The sequence below is a fragment of the Protomyctophum bolini genome (assembly GCF_963924005.1).
Source record: "Protomyctophum bolini genome assembly, chromosome: 23".
Lineage (NCBI taxonomy): Eukaryota > Metazoa > Chordata > Actinopteri > Myctophiformes > Myctophidae > Protomyctophum > Protomyctophum bolini.
The window spans coordinates 17,374,350-17,389,985 of NC_137884.1; the positions used below are offsets into that span (position 1 = coordinate 17,374,350).

Sequence of the window (15,636 nt, forward strand, 5' to 3'; positions counted from 1 at the left end):
ACCTTCCTCCACGCCTGCCTATAATTCGTCAGCTGCTGCCAGAAAATTACTGACTGGCCAGCTTGGCTCTATTGTCTGTTTAAGAGAGCAGCCAGGGATACAGTTTCATGACGATCCAAAGAGAGAGAGAGAGAGAGAGAGAGAGAGAGAGAGAGAGAGAGAGAGAGAGAGAGAGAGAGAGAGAGAGAGAGAGAGAGAGAGAGAGAGAGAGAGAGAGAGAGAGAGAGACACAGAGAGAGAGAGAGTCACACTGGGCCTGCTAATGGCCCACATGGGAGACACATGCCTTAATGGAGCCTGAATAGTTTACAGTCCCCTGCGTGTCTGTCAGGAAACATACTTTTTTTTTTCCTGCTGCCATTCGTGATGTTGGCGTAAAATGTCAGGAACATAATCTTTTATGCCTAAAGACTCCGTTTATGAAGGATTTCCCTCCAGCGCGCCCACAACAAAGGCATTACGGCGGCGAGTGTGTGTGAGTCTGTGTGGTCTGATGTGTGTGTGTGTGTGTGTGTGTGTGTGGCTGAGCGAGAACACTTGGACAGAGAGAGAAAGACTGAGACAGAAAAGAGTCTATAGATCAGTGATTGGTTCCTTTCAGCTCACGACCCAAAAGAGAAACTATACCGTAGATGTTTGCCCCGGGTACAATAGCAGATCTACAAGCTCACAACACGAAGCGACACATTGTGAGCTTGTAGATCGGCTATTGTCACTACTTCTTAAACATGTGTTTTCTAAGTTATGGATTATTATTTTTTTTTTATTCTTTTTGGCCTTTTTGCCTTTATTGATAGATTTTACAGTAGTTAGGAAAGGGGGAGAGATAGAGATGGGGGGGGGGGGGGTCCATTTAGCCCACGTTTGGGAAACAGTGGTCCAGACAGATAGACAGACAGCCAGACAGACAGACAGGTTTGTGTACAGTACTTGCCTATGATCTGGATGATTTGTGCCAGCAGAACTCCATCGGTGACATCCTGGGTCAGATCCTTGATGAGTCGAGGACAGCCCGACTTGGCAAGGTAGTGGTTGGCCCAGTCAGTGTAGATCTGCACAGAGGAGGAGACAGAGGAGGAGACAGGTTGAGGCTCCCACATCTTCACATTACTACCATCTATCAGCACACCTTCACATTACCACCATCTATCAGCACACCTTCACATTACCACCATCTATCAGCACACCTTCACATTACCACCATCTATCAGCACACCTTCACATTACCACCATCTATCAGCACACCTTCACATTACCACCATCTATCAGCGGTAACAAGACTACTCGCCCCGTTTCCGTTTTCCTCCCAGAATTTTCCCCAGTGAGGGGTGGGAGAGGCTGGACAGCAGACGGCTGGACTTTGAATTTCTCTAACTATAAACTTTCATGACAGCAGAACAGCCTAAGTACAAATATAATTTATGAAAAGCTACTACAGTGAAGTCTGTTCACAGAAGTTGTTGTAGGATAATGTGGGGATTATCTGACGAGGTACCATTTGAGGGGGCAAAACCTTACATATACTAAATAATACTAAATTGTTTATAGGTTCAATATAAGTCAAATAATATAGCCTTTCCACAGCAGTATCTTTTTATATTTTTCCAAAAAGAATACAAACAGCCAATAGCATATTACAAAGTTATCCCCCTCACTGGGGAAAATTCCGGGAGGAAAAACGGGCAAGCACCGGGGCGAGTAGTCCTGTATTCCTATCAGCACACCTTCACATTACCACCATCTATCAGCACACCTTCACATTACCACCATCTATCAGCACACCTTCACATTACCACCATCTATCAGCACACCTTCACATTACCACCATCTATCAGCACACCTTCACATTACCACCATCTATCAGCACACCATCACATTACCACCATCTATCAGCACACCTTCACATTACCACCATCTATCAGCACACCTTCACATTACCACCATCTATCAGCACACCTTCACATTACCACCATCACTCACAACAGCACACCTTCACATTTAAATGGTGCATTTATATAACGCCTTAATCCAAGGCACTTTACATAGATTGTGCATCAATTCACCCATTCACACATACATTCAAATTAAAAGGACCACGTCGATTCTAATCAATTTCAGACAACTTTTAAGTTCTTCATAAATAGCAGAACTACAAGCTCACAATGTGATGTGAGTTGTGTAAAAACGGTGTAAAAAGAAAATCAGGACACATCAGCTACTGTTTGGCCTGTCTCGGTCTGGCTCTAGACAGGAGTATGTGATTAAAAGGTTTAAAAGGTTTACAGAATGCAGAGAAAGTGAGATACAGTACGGTGTCATACCCTCTGACTCATCTGAGGACAAGTTCTTAGCTTTGCCTGTTTGAGGTACTGTATGAGTGTAGTTTGTTTTAGGACCACGCTGGGCTTCGACCACACAGAATAACAAACTCAGACCTCCTCTCTCTCTCCTCTGCCGCGGTCCCAGCGAGCGACGGCTCCCCCCGTTCAATATTAAGCAGCATATAAGGCCTGTTGGGAAGCTCTTTCCAAACACCGGACTCCCAATACGTCTCTCCAACACAAACACAGATATTTCATATCAAAGCCTGTGGGGGCGTTTTGCTGAACGAGGCCACTAGGTTTAGGAACTTGCTCCACGGGAGCACCAGAGGATATCGCCCCTTAAAGGAAGGTAGAGCTCGTTAGCTAATCTTTCATGTGGCCATCTAAAACTCTTAAGTGCTGCTTCATCTTTCAACGGAGCTCAAAAGCCCTGAATCACAGGCATTGCTTTTATACGCATGAGTGTCTATGTATGAGTGACTGATCTGAACAGCTGCTCGCTCAGGTTTTTCTTTTTTCTTTTGCCGGGGTCTCAGTCAGGACTAGTGTTGTGAATGGTATTCGGGGCTCGGGCTCAGGCACGGCTCAGTCCTCTGAATCCCCCTAAGGTGGGTCGGCGAAGCCGGGGCGGAGAAAAGCTCAGGGGAATTTGGGACAACAACTGTGCAACGGAGCATGCTGGGATTTCGGACAGACTGCAGAGTGAAAATCAGTGTGAACTGTGAAGATAACCAAAGCTTTATAAATGTCTGGGACGTTTGGGCACAGAGTTCTGCAGTGCATAAAACACTCATTTTGAGGGCGTGTAGAATGTTGAGGAAGGCAATGATTTAAATCCTTGTACGGTACGCCCTTCACATAAAGGCCTTCTTGCATAGATATGTTCAAGTCACAGTGATGCCTCCATCTTTTTAACGTGTTATTTGAGAATGCACTACTACGAATGTATCTAGCCTCGGAAAACCGTTTCATTTAGTATGTGACAGACAGCACTCGGCACATTGTTACTGCATGAACAACACTTTAGGGTCTGCCTAAACTCGCAGGTCTGACAGTCTACAGCAGGGATGGGAAACTTTGACCATGGCGAGGGCCACTATATTTCCACACTCCCTCCAGAGGGCCACTATATTTCCACACTCACTCCAGAGGGCCACTATATTTCCACACTCACTCCAGAGGGCCACTATATCTCCTCACTCACTCCAGAGGGCCACTATATTTCCACACTCACTCCCAGAGGGCCACTATATTTCCACACTCACTCCCAGAGGGCCACTATATTTCCACACTCACTCCCAGAGGGCCACTATATTTCCACACTCACTCCCAGAGGGCCACTATATTTCCACACTCACTCCCAGAGGGCCACTATATTTCCACACTCACCCCAGAGGGCCACAGTGCATATTACTGTCGTAGCAAAAATAGCCGATCTACAAGCTCAAAAAGCTTATAGATCAGCAATTTTTGCTATATTTGAATTGAAAACCTGAATAATTTTTTGCTATTTTTTAATTGGAATCCTGAAAAGTAAACTTTTTTATTGAATTTAAAATGCATGTAGTTATAGTTGTGTTAACTTTATGAACTGTTAACATAACTACATTACACAAAAAGACAATAACATTTTAGTACTAGTCATTTAATACTAGTCATGAAGTAATTAATATTCTGATATCAACATGCGGGCCGCATTACTGAAGGTATAGGGGCCGCATGTGGCCCCCGGGCCGCCAGTTGCCCACCCCTGGTCTACAGTATGGTAGCCCTTTCCCAGAAAAACGCCCTTGTAAAAACCCAAGCATTCCTCATAATGTGATTATCCATCGCGCCCCCTCTGCCTCACACACCGCTCCCAATTAGCTGCATTTCTCTCGGCTTTCGGGAGGCGGGCGCTCTGGCTCTTCAAAGATGCCGCTTTCCCCAAACGCCGATCTGTTGTGGTTTCTGTCAACGACTTTCTCCATGATGAGAGCTCTTAAAAACCAAACCATGAGACGCACGCGGGCATCGTCATCATCACACACTGACAGAGTTAAACACGCATACACACACATGCACACGCACACACACACACACACACACACACACAACCACACACACACACACACACACACACACACAGGAAACCGCATTCCACCAGGGGGCGAGACGAGTAGTAAACAAATAGCACAAAGAGTCACAATCTATTCTAAAGAGAATCTGAGAGCGTGTCACCCATGGCTCCAGTCTACAGCAGTCTCAGAAAGTTCTACAGCCTAAAGTTATATACTTTGATTTTCTGTTTTCTGTTTGAAAATGTCTTACTTTTGGCAAGCGACAGACACTATAAGTTAGGCCAGGCGCCAGGGGTTAGACGGCCAAGCGGTATCAACGGCAGGTGCACTTTGATTCCATGCACCTCTATAGCAGCAGACACGTCTCCTCTGTAGCAGAAGACATGTCTCCTCATGTAGCAGAAGACATGTCTCCTCATGTAGCAGAAGACATGTCTCCTCATTTAGTAGCAGACATGTCTCCTCTGTAGCAGCAGACATGTCTCCTCTGTAGCAGCAGACATGTCTCCTCTGTACTGTCTCCTCTGTAGCAGCAGACATGTCTCCTCTGTACTGTCTCCTCTGTAGCAGGACGTGGCCTGCTCAATGTGGAGCTGAGCTGAGAAGAGTAGCGTGTTCCTCCACACGCGTCACGTTGTCCTGCTGCAGAAGGTCTGCACTGTGGACTGACCTGTGACTTCACATGAATCAGAGGAAACAGATGCACACCCTGCTTAACCAACCAACCAACCAACCAACCAACCACAAGGTACTACCGTTTCTTTCAAATCTAACCTGGACCTTCGACATGTGTGTCTGTCTGTGCACAAACTGCATGCACATGCACCACGTGTGCAGCGCCCTCTCTCTCTCACTGCCCTCTTTCACCTCTCCATTGTTTCTGCATGCGCTGCGTCTCGCTCGCTGCTGGTTTTGCCGTATTCCGAGCCCCTCTTCGATGGGACTCTGGGTTTATTAAGTCATGCGTCATTGTCTCGTTTTATGGTATATTCTCTCTCTCCTCTCTCCGGACTCACTCCGGACGGTCCAGATGACTCTGTATTGAAGCACATGCAGCCCAGGCTGCAGCTCAGTAAGACAGAGAGGCTGCAGCTCAGTAAGACAGAGAGGCTGCAGCTCAGTGAGACAGAGAGGCTACTCTCCGCTGCCCTGTACTGTTGGGTGTAGAGCGCTACATACAATACACCCAACATCAGCATTAATGTCACACTGCTGCTGAGACCCAGACTCCTGACATCACACGCACACACATGGGCGTGCGCGCACACACACACGTGTCCTTATCAACCCATAGTAGTAGATGCACAGTTTCTGTGAGCATGCATGCACACAGTGAGTAGAGGAACACATGCATGAGCGCGCGCACTCGCGCACACACACACACACACACACACACACACACACACACACACACACACACACACACACACACACACACACACACACACACACACACACACACACACACACACACACACACACACACACACACACACACACACACCCTCGATCCTCTTGGCATTCAGAATCAATCCAAATAATTCCAGACAGTGTCCATCCAGGTAGCCGGGCATGCATCTCTCTCTCTCTCTCTCTCTCTCTCTCTCTCTCTCCTCCTGTCTCTACCTGTTCTGCAGTAGTCCCTCACCCCCGGTGCTGCGCTCCAGCATGCGATCAGAGCAGTGAGAGTGCAGCTAGCGCTGCACATTGTGCAGCAGCAGCAGATGAAGTGCCTCCAACACAGACAGGGTGATCACAATGCAGTGACTACAGCTGCTGCTACGCAGTATACTGTTGGCCCAGCCTGCAGGGGCGGCATGCAGCCTCTAGGGGGAGGCAGACCGTCGGAAGAGATTGGAGCGAGAGAGAGCAGATGAGGTGCTTCTTACCGTCTGTACAGCAGTGGACTGGTTCCCAGACTTGACAAGATATGCCAGGGACCCCCATAAGAGAAGATCTTTAAGGCTCTAGCAGAGATTCACGCCCAGTTTGACATGCATTTAATGGTATTTCTATCTCTGGGACCCCCAATTTACTGTATATTGTAAAATCATTGTCACTCTGAGAGTGTACAAAATGTCTTCCTGGCTTGTCTCCTCTCAGAGTTACAGACCCATAAGGGTCCACATTTGGTTCCAAAGTATAATTTAGCTGGGGACCCCCTGGAACTCCCTCAAGGACCCCTGGGGGTCCCCGAACCCCACTTTGGGAACCACTGCTGTAGAGTGTAGTGTTGCTTTCTCTCACCGGGTTAAGGAAGTATATGCTCTGGTCTGTCTGGGTGTCATTTCTGATTTATTACTGCAGATTTGGACGTTGGATACGAGGAGGGAAAAGGCCAGACTGAGACAGTGAGAGAAAGAGTTGAAACATAATGTATAATGTATACTGTAGGTTGTGAGATAATGTATATGTACTGTAGGTTGTGAGACGCAGGGATCTACATAATCATGTGATTAAATATGCCCCCAAACCTGTACTGTATACTAGTTTGTTTGTTTGTTTGTAGGCTATGTACAGTATGTACAGTATGTAGTAAGTGACAGTGTAAATGTTTGTGTAACTAGGAATATAAATTATGTATACAGATATGTTTTTTATATTATAGATAGAAATTGACTAGAGCGGAAGCTTGTTAATATTTTCCTCTACATCAAATGTGTTGTTGCTGAAAATAGCTGATACTGTACAATCCTGCAGGAGCCCCCGACGGAGCTTGTGTAGATATATATATATATATATATATATATATATATATATATATATATATATACACACACTGCATACTTGCATACTGTGTTATTATATATTATTTTTTACCAGTTCACCCCAGAACAGGGACACAAGGGTTCATGTGGTTGAATCCAAGTACAAGCCAGGAAGAGCTGTGAGGGAATGTAAAGAATGAATGAAGTTATACATATTACTGAGGCTGTGAAAAACTGAAAATTAATCTAGATAATGGAAAATAATGCAATAAATGTTCTCCTCTCTGCCAACACCTGCTGCTGCCTGTTCAGCAAGGCACTTTACAGTAAGTACAGTACATCCCTCAAAGATGTTCAGCACTTCAACAGCAGAATTAAACACATTCAGGACGGGAACCCCCTTTTGGTGTTTTAAGCATTGATATGTTATACTTCTACATCTACGAGAGCTTGTAGATCTGCTTTTTTTTTTTTTGTGAAAATGTGGCGCTCATCATTGAACATAATATATTATTTCAGAGCGTTTTTAAACTCAAATCTTTGCTTCTGGGGGGGGGGGGGTCCCTGGAACAACATATTTTCAGACGTGGGCCCAATACAAATAAACCTGGGGGTCCTTGACGTGAAAAAGGTTGAGCACCACGGACATAGAAACATAGGGTTTTTCATAAAACCATAAAAACCTCTATTTAGAAGACATGTTTTTTAGAATGGGCCTCAGTGGGCACTGCGACGGAACAGACGGCTCCCAGGTATGACATTAAAGTGCTGAAATGCAGCATATCTGCTGAGCCAACCGTTCCAGGAAACACCAGATACAAATCTGATTGGTCTAATAAGGGTTACTGTACGATAATACGATATATAATATGAATCTACACACAATGTCAAATCATGTTGCCAGCGAAACCCGTGTAGGGAGTCGCACGCACATGTACATTCCGGGCTGAGTTAGATATTATGCAGTTGTTTCTTGCTTATTTCATGGTAGTTTTCCATTGTATTATTTCCCCTCCCATCATGCACTGCATGGAGATGAGCCACAAACAAAATGACATATGGCAACGATTCCAATATTTGGCAGGACGGCTGAGGAGTTTGTGTGGGATTGCGTGTTCGGAGGTTAATGTGAGAGAGAGAGAGAGAGAGAGAGAGAGAGAGAGAGAGAGAGAGAGAGAGAGAGATAGTGTGTGTGTGTGTGTGTGCGTGTGCGTGTGCGTGTGCGTGTGCGTGTGTGTGTGTGTGTGCGCGTGCGTGTGACTTTAGGGGGACTTTTAGGGCTGAGAAGAATTGGTGGACACACACGCACACACACATACACACACCAAAGTATTTTCATGTGCATGCAAGTCTTTAAGAGTCTACAACATCTTGCTACAGAACTGCTCCGTGACGAAAATAAGATAATAATATAATAATCTACAAGCTCACAATGCGTTGTGGTGCCACGCGTCGCGAGCTTGTAGATCGGCTATTTGCGGCCCAAGGCAGAACCGTCACAAATGAAGCATTATTTACACATTGGAGGATCACAGTTCATATCATAGTTCAACCTGCACGAAGACAAGAAGTCGGCAGAGAATGTTTAGCTCGTGCAGCTGTCGGCGTGCATTTCCCCACATGGACGCGGGCGGCGGGCCCAACTCACTGTCCCCGTGGCCTGGAGTAAGACGGCCTTTCGTAAATCCGTTCGGTAACGGGTCAAGCGCCTCCCCAAATGAAGACGCAGAGTGCAAGAATTAATACTGCAATCAATGTAGAAGTACTCCGTTACAAGAAGTAGTAAAACTCCAGAAAAATATACATACAGTACCGGTACATACTAATCCAGCCTGGCAGTGTGCCGCGGGTTCGACTCCCGATCCCGACGGCCTTTACGGCATGTTGTCTTCCCCCCAGTTCCTGTCAGCCTACTGTCTGTCCCTCCATAAAAAATATAAAATAAAGGCGAAAGCCACAAAAATAAAAACATTAAAAAAAAGAAGAAGTAGTACTGCCTGAATTAAGTGCAACATCTTCCCTGGCCAAGCAAGGCATGTGCTCTCTCTCTCTCTCTCTCTCTCTCTCACAATCCCGTGTGAGAACATAAAAGCTACGGGTTGAAACTTTTACAATCCCTAGCTGTGTACAGAAAGTTGATTTCAGTCCAATCGAAACCAAAATGCATAATGTTACTGACACGTTGGGGGCCTATTAAAGTCAAAGATTAATCACTGTTCTTTCAGCCAGCAGTGTCTGTTTCAGCATGCATACCGTTTGTTTGAAGTCTTCAGTGCACTGAGTCCTGGGACAGGGAAACAGCACAGCAGGAGTTAAGGATTGTAAAACTTCACTCTATTTGTTAATTTGCCATTAGCAGAAGAGGAACAGCTCCCTGAGCTCTCCGAACCGATCCAATCGTGGACTGTCCACTTAAGTCTATTGGATAGAAGGGCTTTATTGCATTTAGGATAGGCGTTTAAAGAGTATTGAATTCATATAGTATAGCCTCTGCACCATCCCTTAAAGAATGTGTACTGTCAATTGCTGTTTATTGTGTGTGTGCGCGTGCATACATGTGTGTGTGTGTGTGTGTGTGCGTGACTGCGTGTGTGTGTGTGTGCGCGCGCGTGACGTGTGTGTGAGTGTGTAAATTCTCTGTGCCCAACGCTCAACCCCATTAAAATGTAAACTTGGCACGGACAGAGGCAGTTCCCTGGCGGACCCTAAACGTAATTAAACAAGACGAACCACAGCATTAACTAAGGAGAGTCAATCACATGGACGGTACTGTATACTGTATAGGGTGTCCTGCAGGACTGGCGCTCAACTCTCCTAATAAATGGACGGAAGACGAATCGGAACCGTGCGGACATCAACACCTCTCCTCCCCCCAAAATACATCCTGTTGGTGGAATCAATGCAAACCTCCATACAGTCTGGAGTCTATATATTACCCTGGCATAAATCTGACACATCTATACTCCCTCCAAAACCCTCACTCTCTCCATTATCATATCTTTAGGATAGAAAGGGGGGGGGTTTTCTTCAAGCCCACCTACTGTACTGTAAGTGAGAGATACAGTAATAGTACTGTAGCAGAGCGGCTTTCCAGCCTGGCTTCGTTCCAGGTGTAGAAAACGCCAGAGTGGAGAGTTTATGTAGGCAATAATATACAATAAGTGAACACACTGTGTGGTTCTTTCTGACCCTGGCCTGCATGGTGGTGAAAGCGCCTCAAATTAATAACTCTCCATTAATAATGTTAAAAGGTGCTGCAGTGTAGTCTATATAACTTCATGGGTCATGTCTGAGCCAGGATTCGAACCCTGGTCTCCCGCATCGTGACAGACCAAACTTCTATCTCTCGGTCAATGAAACACATGACAGCAGGGGCGGCCTTAAGGTTCGGGAGCCCCCGTTCATGACTTCATACAAAATACAAAATTCTGTCAGTGTGTATTATCGGACTTCAAAGCATGAACAGCACAGCCAAGTAGAAAAATACACCAAAGCAGCTTGATTAAACAATTATTTTACTTTGTCTTGAAATTACTGTAACTGGAAGGTAGCATATTAAGCTATAAAATGATGCAATCACATCTCTCAGCGCTGCTAGTGCAGTGAGTGCACACACCGGGAAGCGGGAACAATTACAAACAAACACAGGTCAATGTGACATGACCGGTCAAGTACCTGCAGTGATTATTACTGTAGCTGCTGCCAACTAGTGCTAATTAAGTGGACGTACATAGGATGAGGCTGGACATGGCTGATTGGAAGGCTGCAATCAGTGCAATGCAATATTACTACTACTACTATTACTACAGATGTGCGAGATCGGAATAACCAGAGTATGCATGAGCTCCAGAGTGGACAACAAAGCGCAAAGGTAATAAATAGTCACATAAGTTGAGAGCAAAGAGAACAATGCAGTGCCTCGTGGAACTAGGATACCAGGTATAAACAATGAGCCTGACATTTGGCCTTCTACATGACATGACAACATAACATAACAACGTGAAGTGGACACTTCAAGTCTCAAGAGTGATTGCTTCACAGCATGAAAAACAGAGAAACAGCCAAATGATGTTGCAACTATTGACCAATATCAGTAGATAATGCCTGGTGGGAGAGGGAAATGTTCAGACAGAAAAAAAATTAATAAAAGAACCATTCAGTCAGTCATCACTTTCACATGAACACAATAACCTGCCTTTCAGTGCCAGGGCACTTTGTCCGAGTAGGGAAAAGCCCAAGCAGAAAATGATATAATTGCACGGTTGGGGTTGGGAAGAAGTCTGGACACACAACTAGCCTTGTTGGATGCTCTTGTAGACATGTCAGTCAATAGTGTTTCTCTCAGAGCTGAGTTGGAGGGAGAGAGACAGAGAGAGAGAGAGAGAGAGAGAGAGAGAGAGAGACATGCTGTACAGGAGAGAGAGATTGGGGACGACGACGACACTGTATGGGTGTAGAAAATAAAATGACAGCTTTAAATCAGCGTGCCTACAGATCATGCAGGGCTGGAGTGGTCGTGCGGTGATGACAACTTCAGCTGACACACACACACACACACACACACACACACACACACATACACACACACACACACACACACACACACACAGAGAGAGAGCGAGAGAGAGAGAGAGAGAGAGAGAGAGATGAGGACAGATGGGGAGAGGAAAATGGTGAGCTAAATTAATAATCAGCAGTTTGGTGGTTACTTACGAGCCCACCGCCAATTATTTTCCGACAGGGCAGCCTTAAGGACACAGACAGCAGTCAGCACGCAGGGGAGGATTTGACTGAGGCTTTTCCATCTCCTTTCATTTGTGTTTAGCAAGAAGAAAAAAAACATGTAGTTTCACATCGCTAGCCTGGCACTGAAGGAGAGATGCACTGGTCATATACAAATCATTGAAGCCCCTTCATTGAATGGCAATGGTCTATAAATGTCGTCAAGCATACAGTAACATCCTTAGTTAACTATGAAATCGTGCATTTCCCGTCAGTCAGTCAGTCACGCCCCATAATGACCATATATTATATGGTCATGCCTCGTGACATCATGTGATGTCATCAATATTATAAGCCCATATATGGAGATCCCTGATGCCATCAATATTGGCCAGCAACTCTACATCTCACCTCAAACCATTAGATCTCCATATATGGGGCAGACGGGCCTGCCCCAAAGTTATTTATTAGTGCAGCCATGCCCGGCAACCGGCGAAAACTAGAGTTCTCAACAAGGCTGGGGTCAAACCCTCATCAAACCCTGTACACTCAAGACACTGCCACCCTGTAAATCGTGTTATAAATGGTCACAAATGAAACCACGGGTACAAACGGGGTCCATTTGGTTTTGGTTGCATTTTGTACACGCCAGTGTAGTTGTATTAACTCGTACTGCGTACTACTACCACTCCATCACCTCCCTCGTATACCTGCTAATACTCATTCAAATACTCAAGTAAAGTACAAATACCTCAAAGTTGTACTTAAGTACAGTACTTAAGTAAAAGTACTTAGTTACTTTCCACCACTGCCGAGACCTCATCTCTCCTCCCTCGCTATGCCAATTAGGGCCGTCTAGAATGATAAAACAAAACGGTCCTGACACAGGGAACCAGTCAGCTATAGCAGCTGACTGGGGGAGGCATGGGACTCCGTTATTATTATTATTGCCCGTACAGTAAAAGACAGTGAGAGGTTTGGTGTCTGCGTCGCAGCAATAAATGGAAAGGGAGCAGATGGCTGTGGTTTAACTCTGGACCAAACGCTGGAAGCGTCTTCTGTTTAGCGACAGACAGACAGTCCTCATAAGCTCCCAGAACACATTCACAGGCCAAGGTCCTGGAGATGACAAGTGACTTGAATAATCATTTCAATTTAATTTGCAGGAATCCTATTGGTATAACAGTGGCGGTGGACGCTGAATAAGTGGATCGTCTCTGTCACAGAGCATATGGATTTTGAGCCTGATGCACGCGCACGCACACACACACACACTCAGGCACACGCACACGCACACACAGATGCAGTTCCTCACCTTACCATGGTAACCACAGTGAGTGAGGCAGCGTCTGGCTCACAAAGCCACAGAGTCTGCTGTGACATCATTTCAGTGAAGGGACACACACTTGCGCACGGCCAAGCACACTCGCACGTGCACACGCGCACACACACACACACACACACACACACACACACACACACACACACACACACCCCCGATGGATGGTGAGAGGGACGGCAGGGAGGGGGAGCGCTGAGAGGATTTAGCTCTTTGTTTGTAAACAGTTGGTAAACATGTCCACCACGCCTCTCAGCCCTCCAAATAGGCACAAATATACCAACAATGTGTCGGAATACGCAAATCAACACCACACACACACACACACACACACACACACACACACACACACACACACACACACACACACACACAGACACACACAGACGGTCAGGTTTGGCTCTGGTGGACTGAGATAATTATGCATGATGAATGAGGTGAGGCTGAGCAAAAAAAACTAAAAAACAAAACAAACAACAACAGCTACAAGCCCAGAGAACGCGGTGCCGCAAGCTGTTAATTAAAAATGGCCGACAAAACATTTGATGGACGCTCAAACCCAAACGCCCGCAAAGGAGGCTGTGGGGAACTCTGTTGTAATTAGTCGTTGAGTGACTTGCTTCCAAAATGAAGGGCTATACCACAGGAGCAGAACACACACTGGAACACACGGCTTCACATTACTGCCATATCTAAAATAGCAAGATACAAGCTTAAAACGTGTCGCCCTGCGACGTGTTTTGAGCTTGTAGATCTGCTATTTTTGCTATGTTTGAATTGAAATCCAGATTTTTTTGTCTTCTGCTATTTTTGAATTGGAATCCTGAAAAGTAATTTTCTTCCCAAGCATTTGTTTTGCACTCCGTCATCAAATGTGATGAGGTCAGCACATTTTCGTGCAAAACTAATGCTTGGAATGGATTCAGAATCATGAATACCCCCTAGTTTGACACGTCACATGCTACTTAAAGCATGATGAAAGTTTGCCTTATATTGGTTGTCTATGTTGGGGTATATCGCTGTGTTTTTGGCAGAGCAGACCTCTCATTCTGTGGATCTTAATGACCAAGTGAATAGAGAAAACATGAATAAAAAGTACGGCATTAAATCACAGGTTAGTGATGGAAGTTCAAGTGTGCCCAGGCTGATACTCAGATTCGTTTTTTTTAACAGTAGCAATAACACAACGTAGAATTACAATTACAAGTACAATGGTACAGTAAAGGCATTAAAATACTTACATTACTCATGTGGAATATTATGTCCTATTATTTTTCTTTTTCTTTACACATTCACTGCCATATTTACAGAATATTCCGTCAATTCAAATCCAACTTCAATCCAAATTCTAAAGTAACTAAAGTTAAAGTGTGGCTGATCACGGATGGTTACAGAATGTATGCTTTGAATGTTAAAAAAAGACAGAGAGATCATCACAGGGGTTTTACTTCCAGGTTCATGACCTGGGGTAATTTTCGCCTTAAGCTGAAAGCTCAGAATGACAAAATAGCCAATCTAGAAACTCCCCCATTGCGACACGTTGTGAGCTTTTAGAATCGGCTATTTTCGAATAGCCTATACTGTAAGTATAAAATAGCTTCTGAGATCAGAGAACGGAGCAGAACAAGAAATATTGAAAAATGGGAAAAACTCACATAAAATGCCACAAAATTATACCTAAGTACAGCACTTGAGTAAACGTACTTAGCTATACTCGCCACCACTGGCTCTGAGGTAGCAGCTGACGGCGGTCTTAACAAGCGTTCTGGGGCTTCCGGTTGACACCCGTCTATTCTGGGATGCCGCAGGGCTCTGTAATCATTCCAGTAGACTTCTGCCCCCCCCCCCCCCCCCCCCCCCCCCCCCCCGTCAAATACGCAAATAAATCAGGAAACGCACATAGGCTACTATGTCATTAGTGGTCCCTGCTCCACCGAAAGGTCCTTGTTGCCAGAGATAGCAAAGGGGAGACACATACAGTCATTTGTAAAAGAATGTAGGGTTACAGATGCACTGGCACAAACACAGCCACATGCATACATGTGTGGACACACTCATGTGGCTGTGATCGTGCACTTATGTGTGTTGGCGTGCACATGTATCACACATGATGCACTCAAAACGCTCACGGAGATCTTTATTGACAAAAGCAAGTAAAATGAGTCAAGAAATTCGCCAGCCGTTTCAAATTATTCTTCATGACGTATAAAAAAAAAGTGGAAAAAAATAGAGATGATGAGCTGAATTGCTGTGACTCATTGCTGGCTTGCACAGATTAGTCACGCTTGTAGCATCGGATTAGGTTCCACTTAATTATATCAGGATGAGTCGACTACTCACTTTGGGGAGTCATGGTTGTTTGTCAGTAAGTCAGTCTGCTCTGTGGACCTTTACAGAGACTCTCAAACAGCAATGCCCTCAATTCTCTAACTCAGTGGTTCTCAAACTTAATTTTATTTGTAAGCCATGCATAACTCTGAGAG

At 45.2% G+C, this 15,636-nt stretch overlaps 1 protein-coding gene across 5 annotated transcripts in view; it reads right to left on the bottom strand.

The window, feature by feature from the left end:
- The window catches only part of nav3 (neuron navigator 3), a 199,867-nt gene that overhangs the window by 130,291 nt on the left and 53,940 nt on the right, over positions 1–15,636 (bottom strand). For all 5 annotated transcript variants that reach the window (XM_080757629.1, XM_080757631.1, XM_080757628.1 and 2 more), the window contains exon 2: positions 935–1,052. In XM_080757629.1, the coding sequence (XP_080613755.1) occupies positions 935–1,052 (118 nt within the window). The remainder of the gene's footprint in view (positions 1–934; positions 1,053–15,636) is intronic.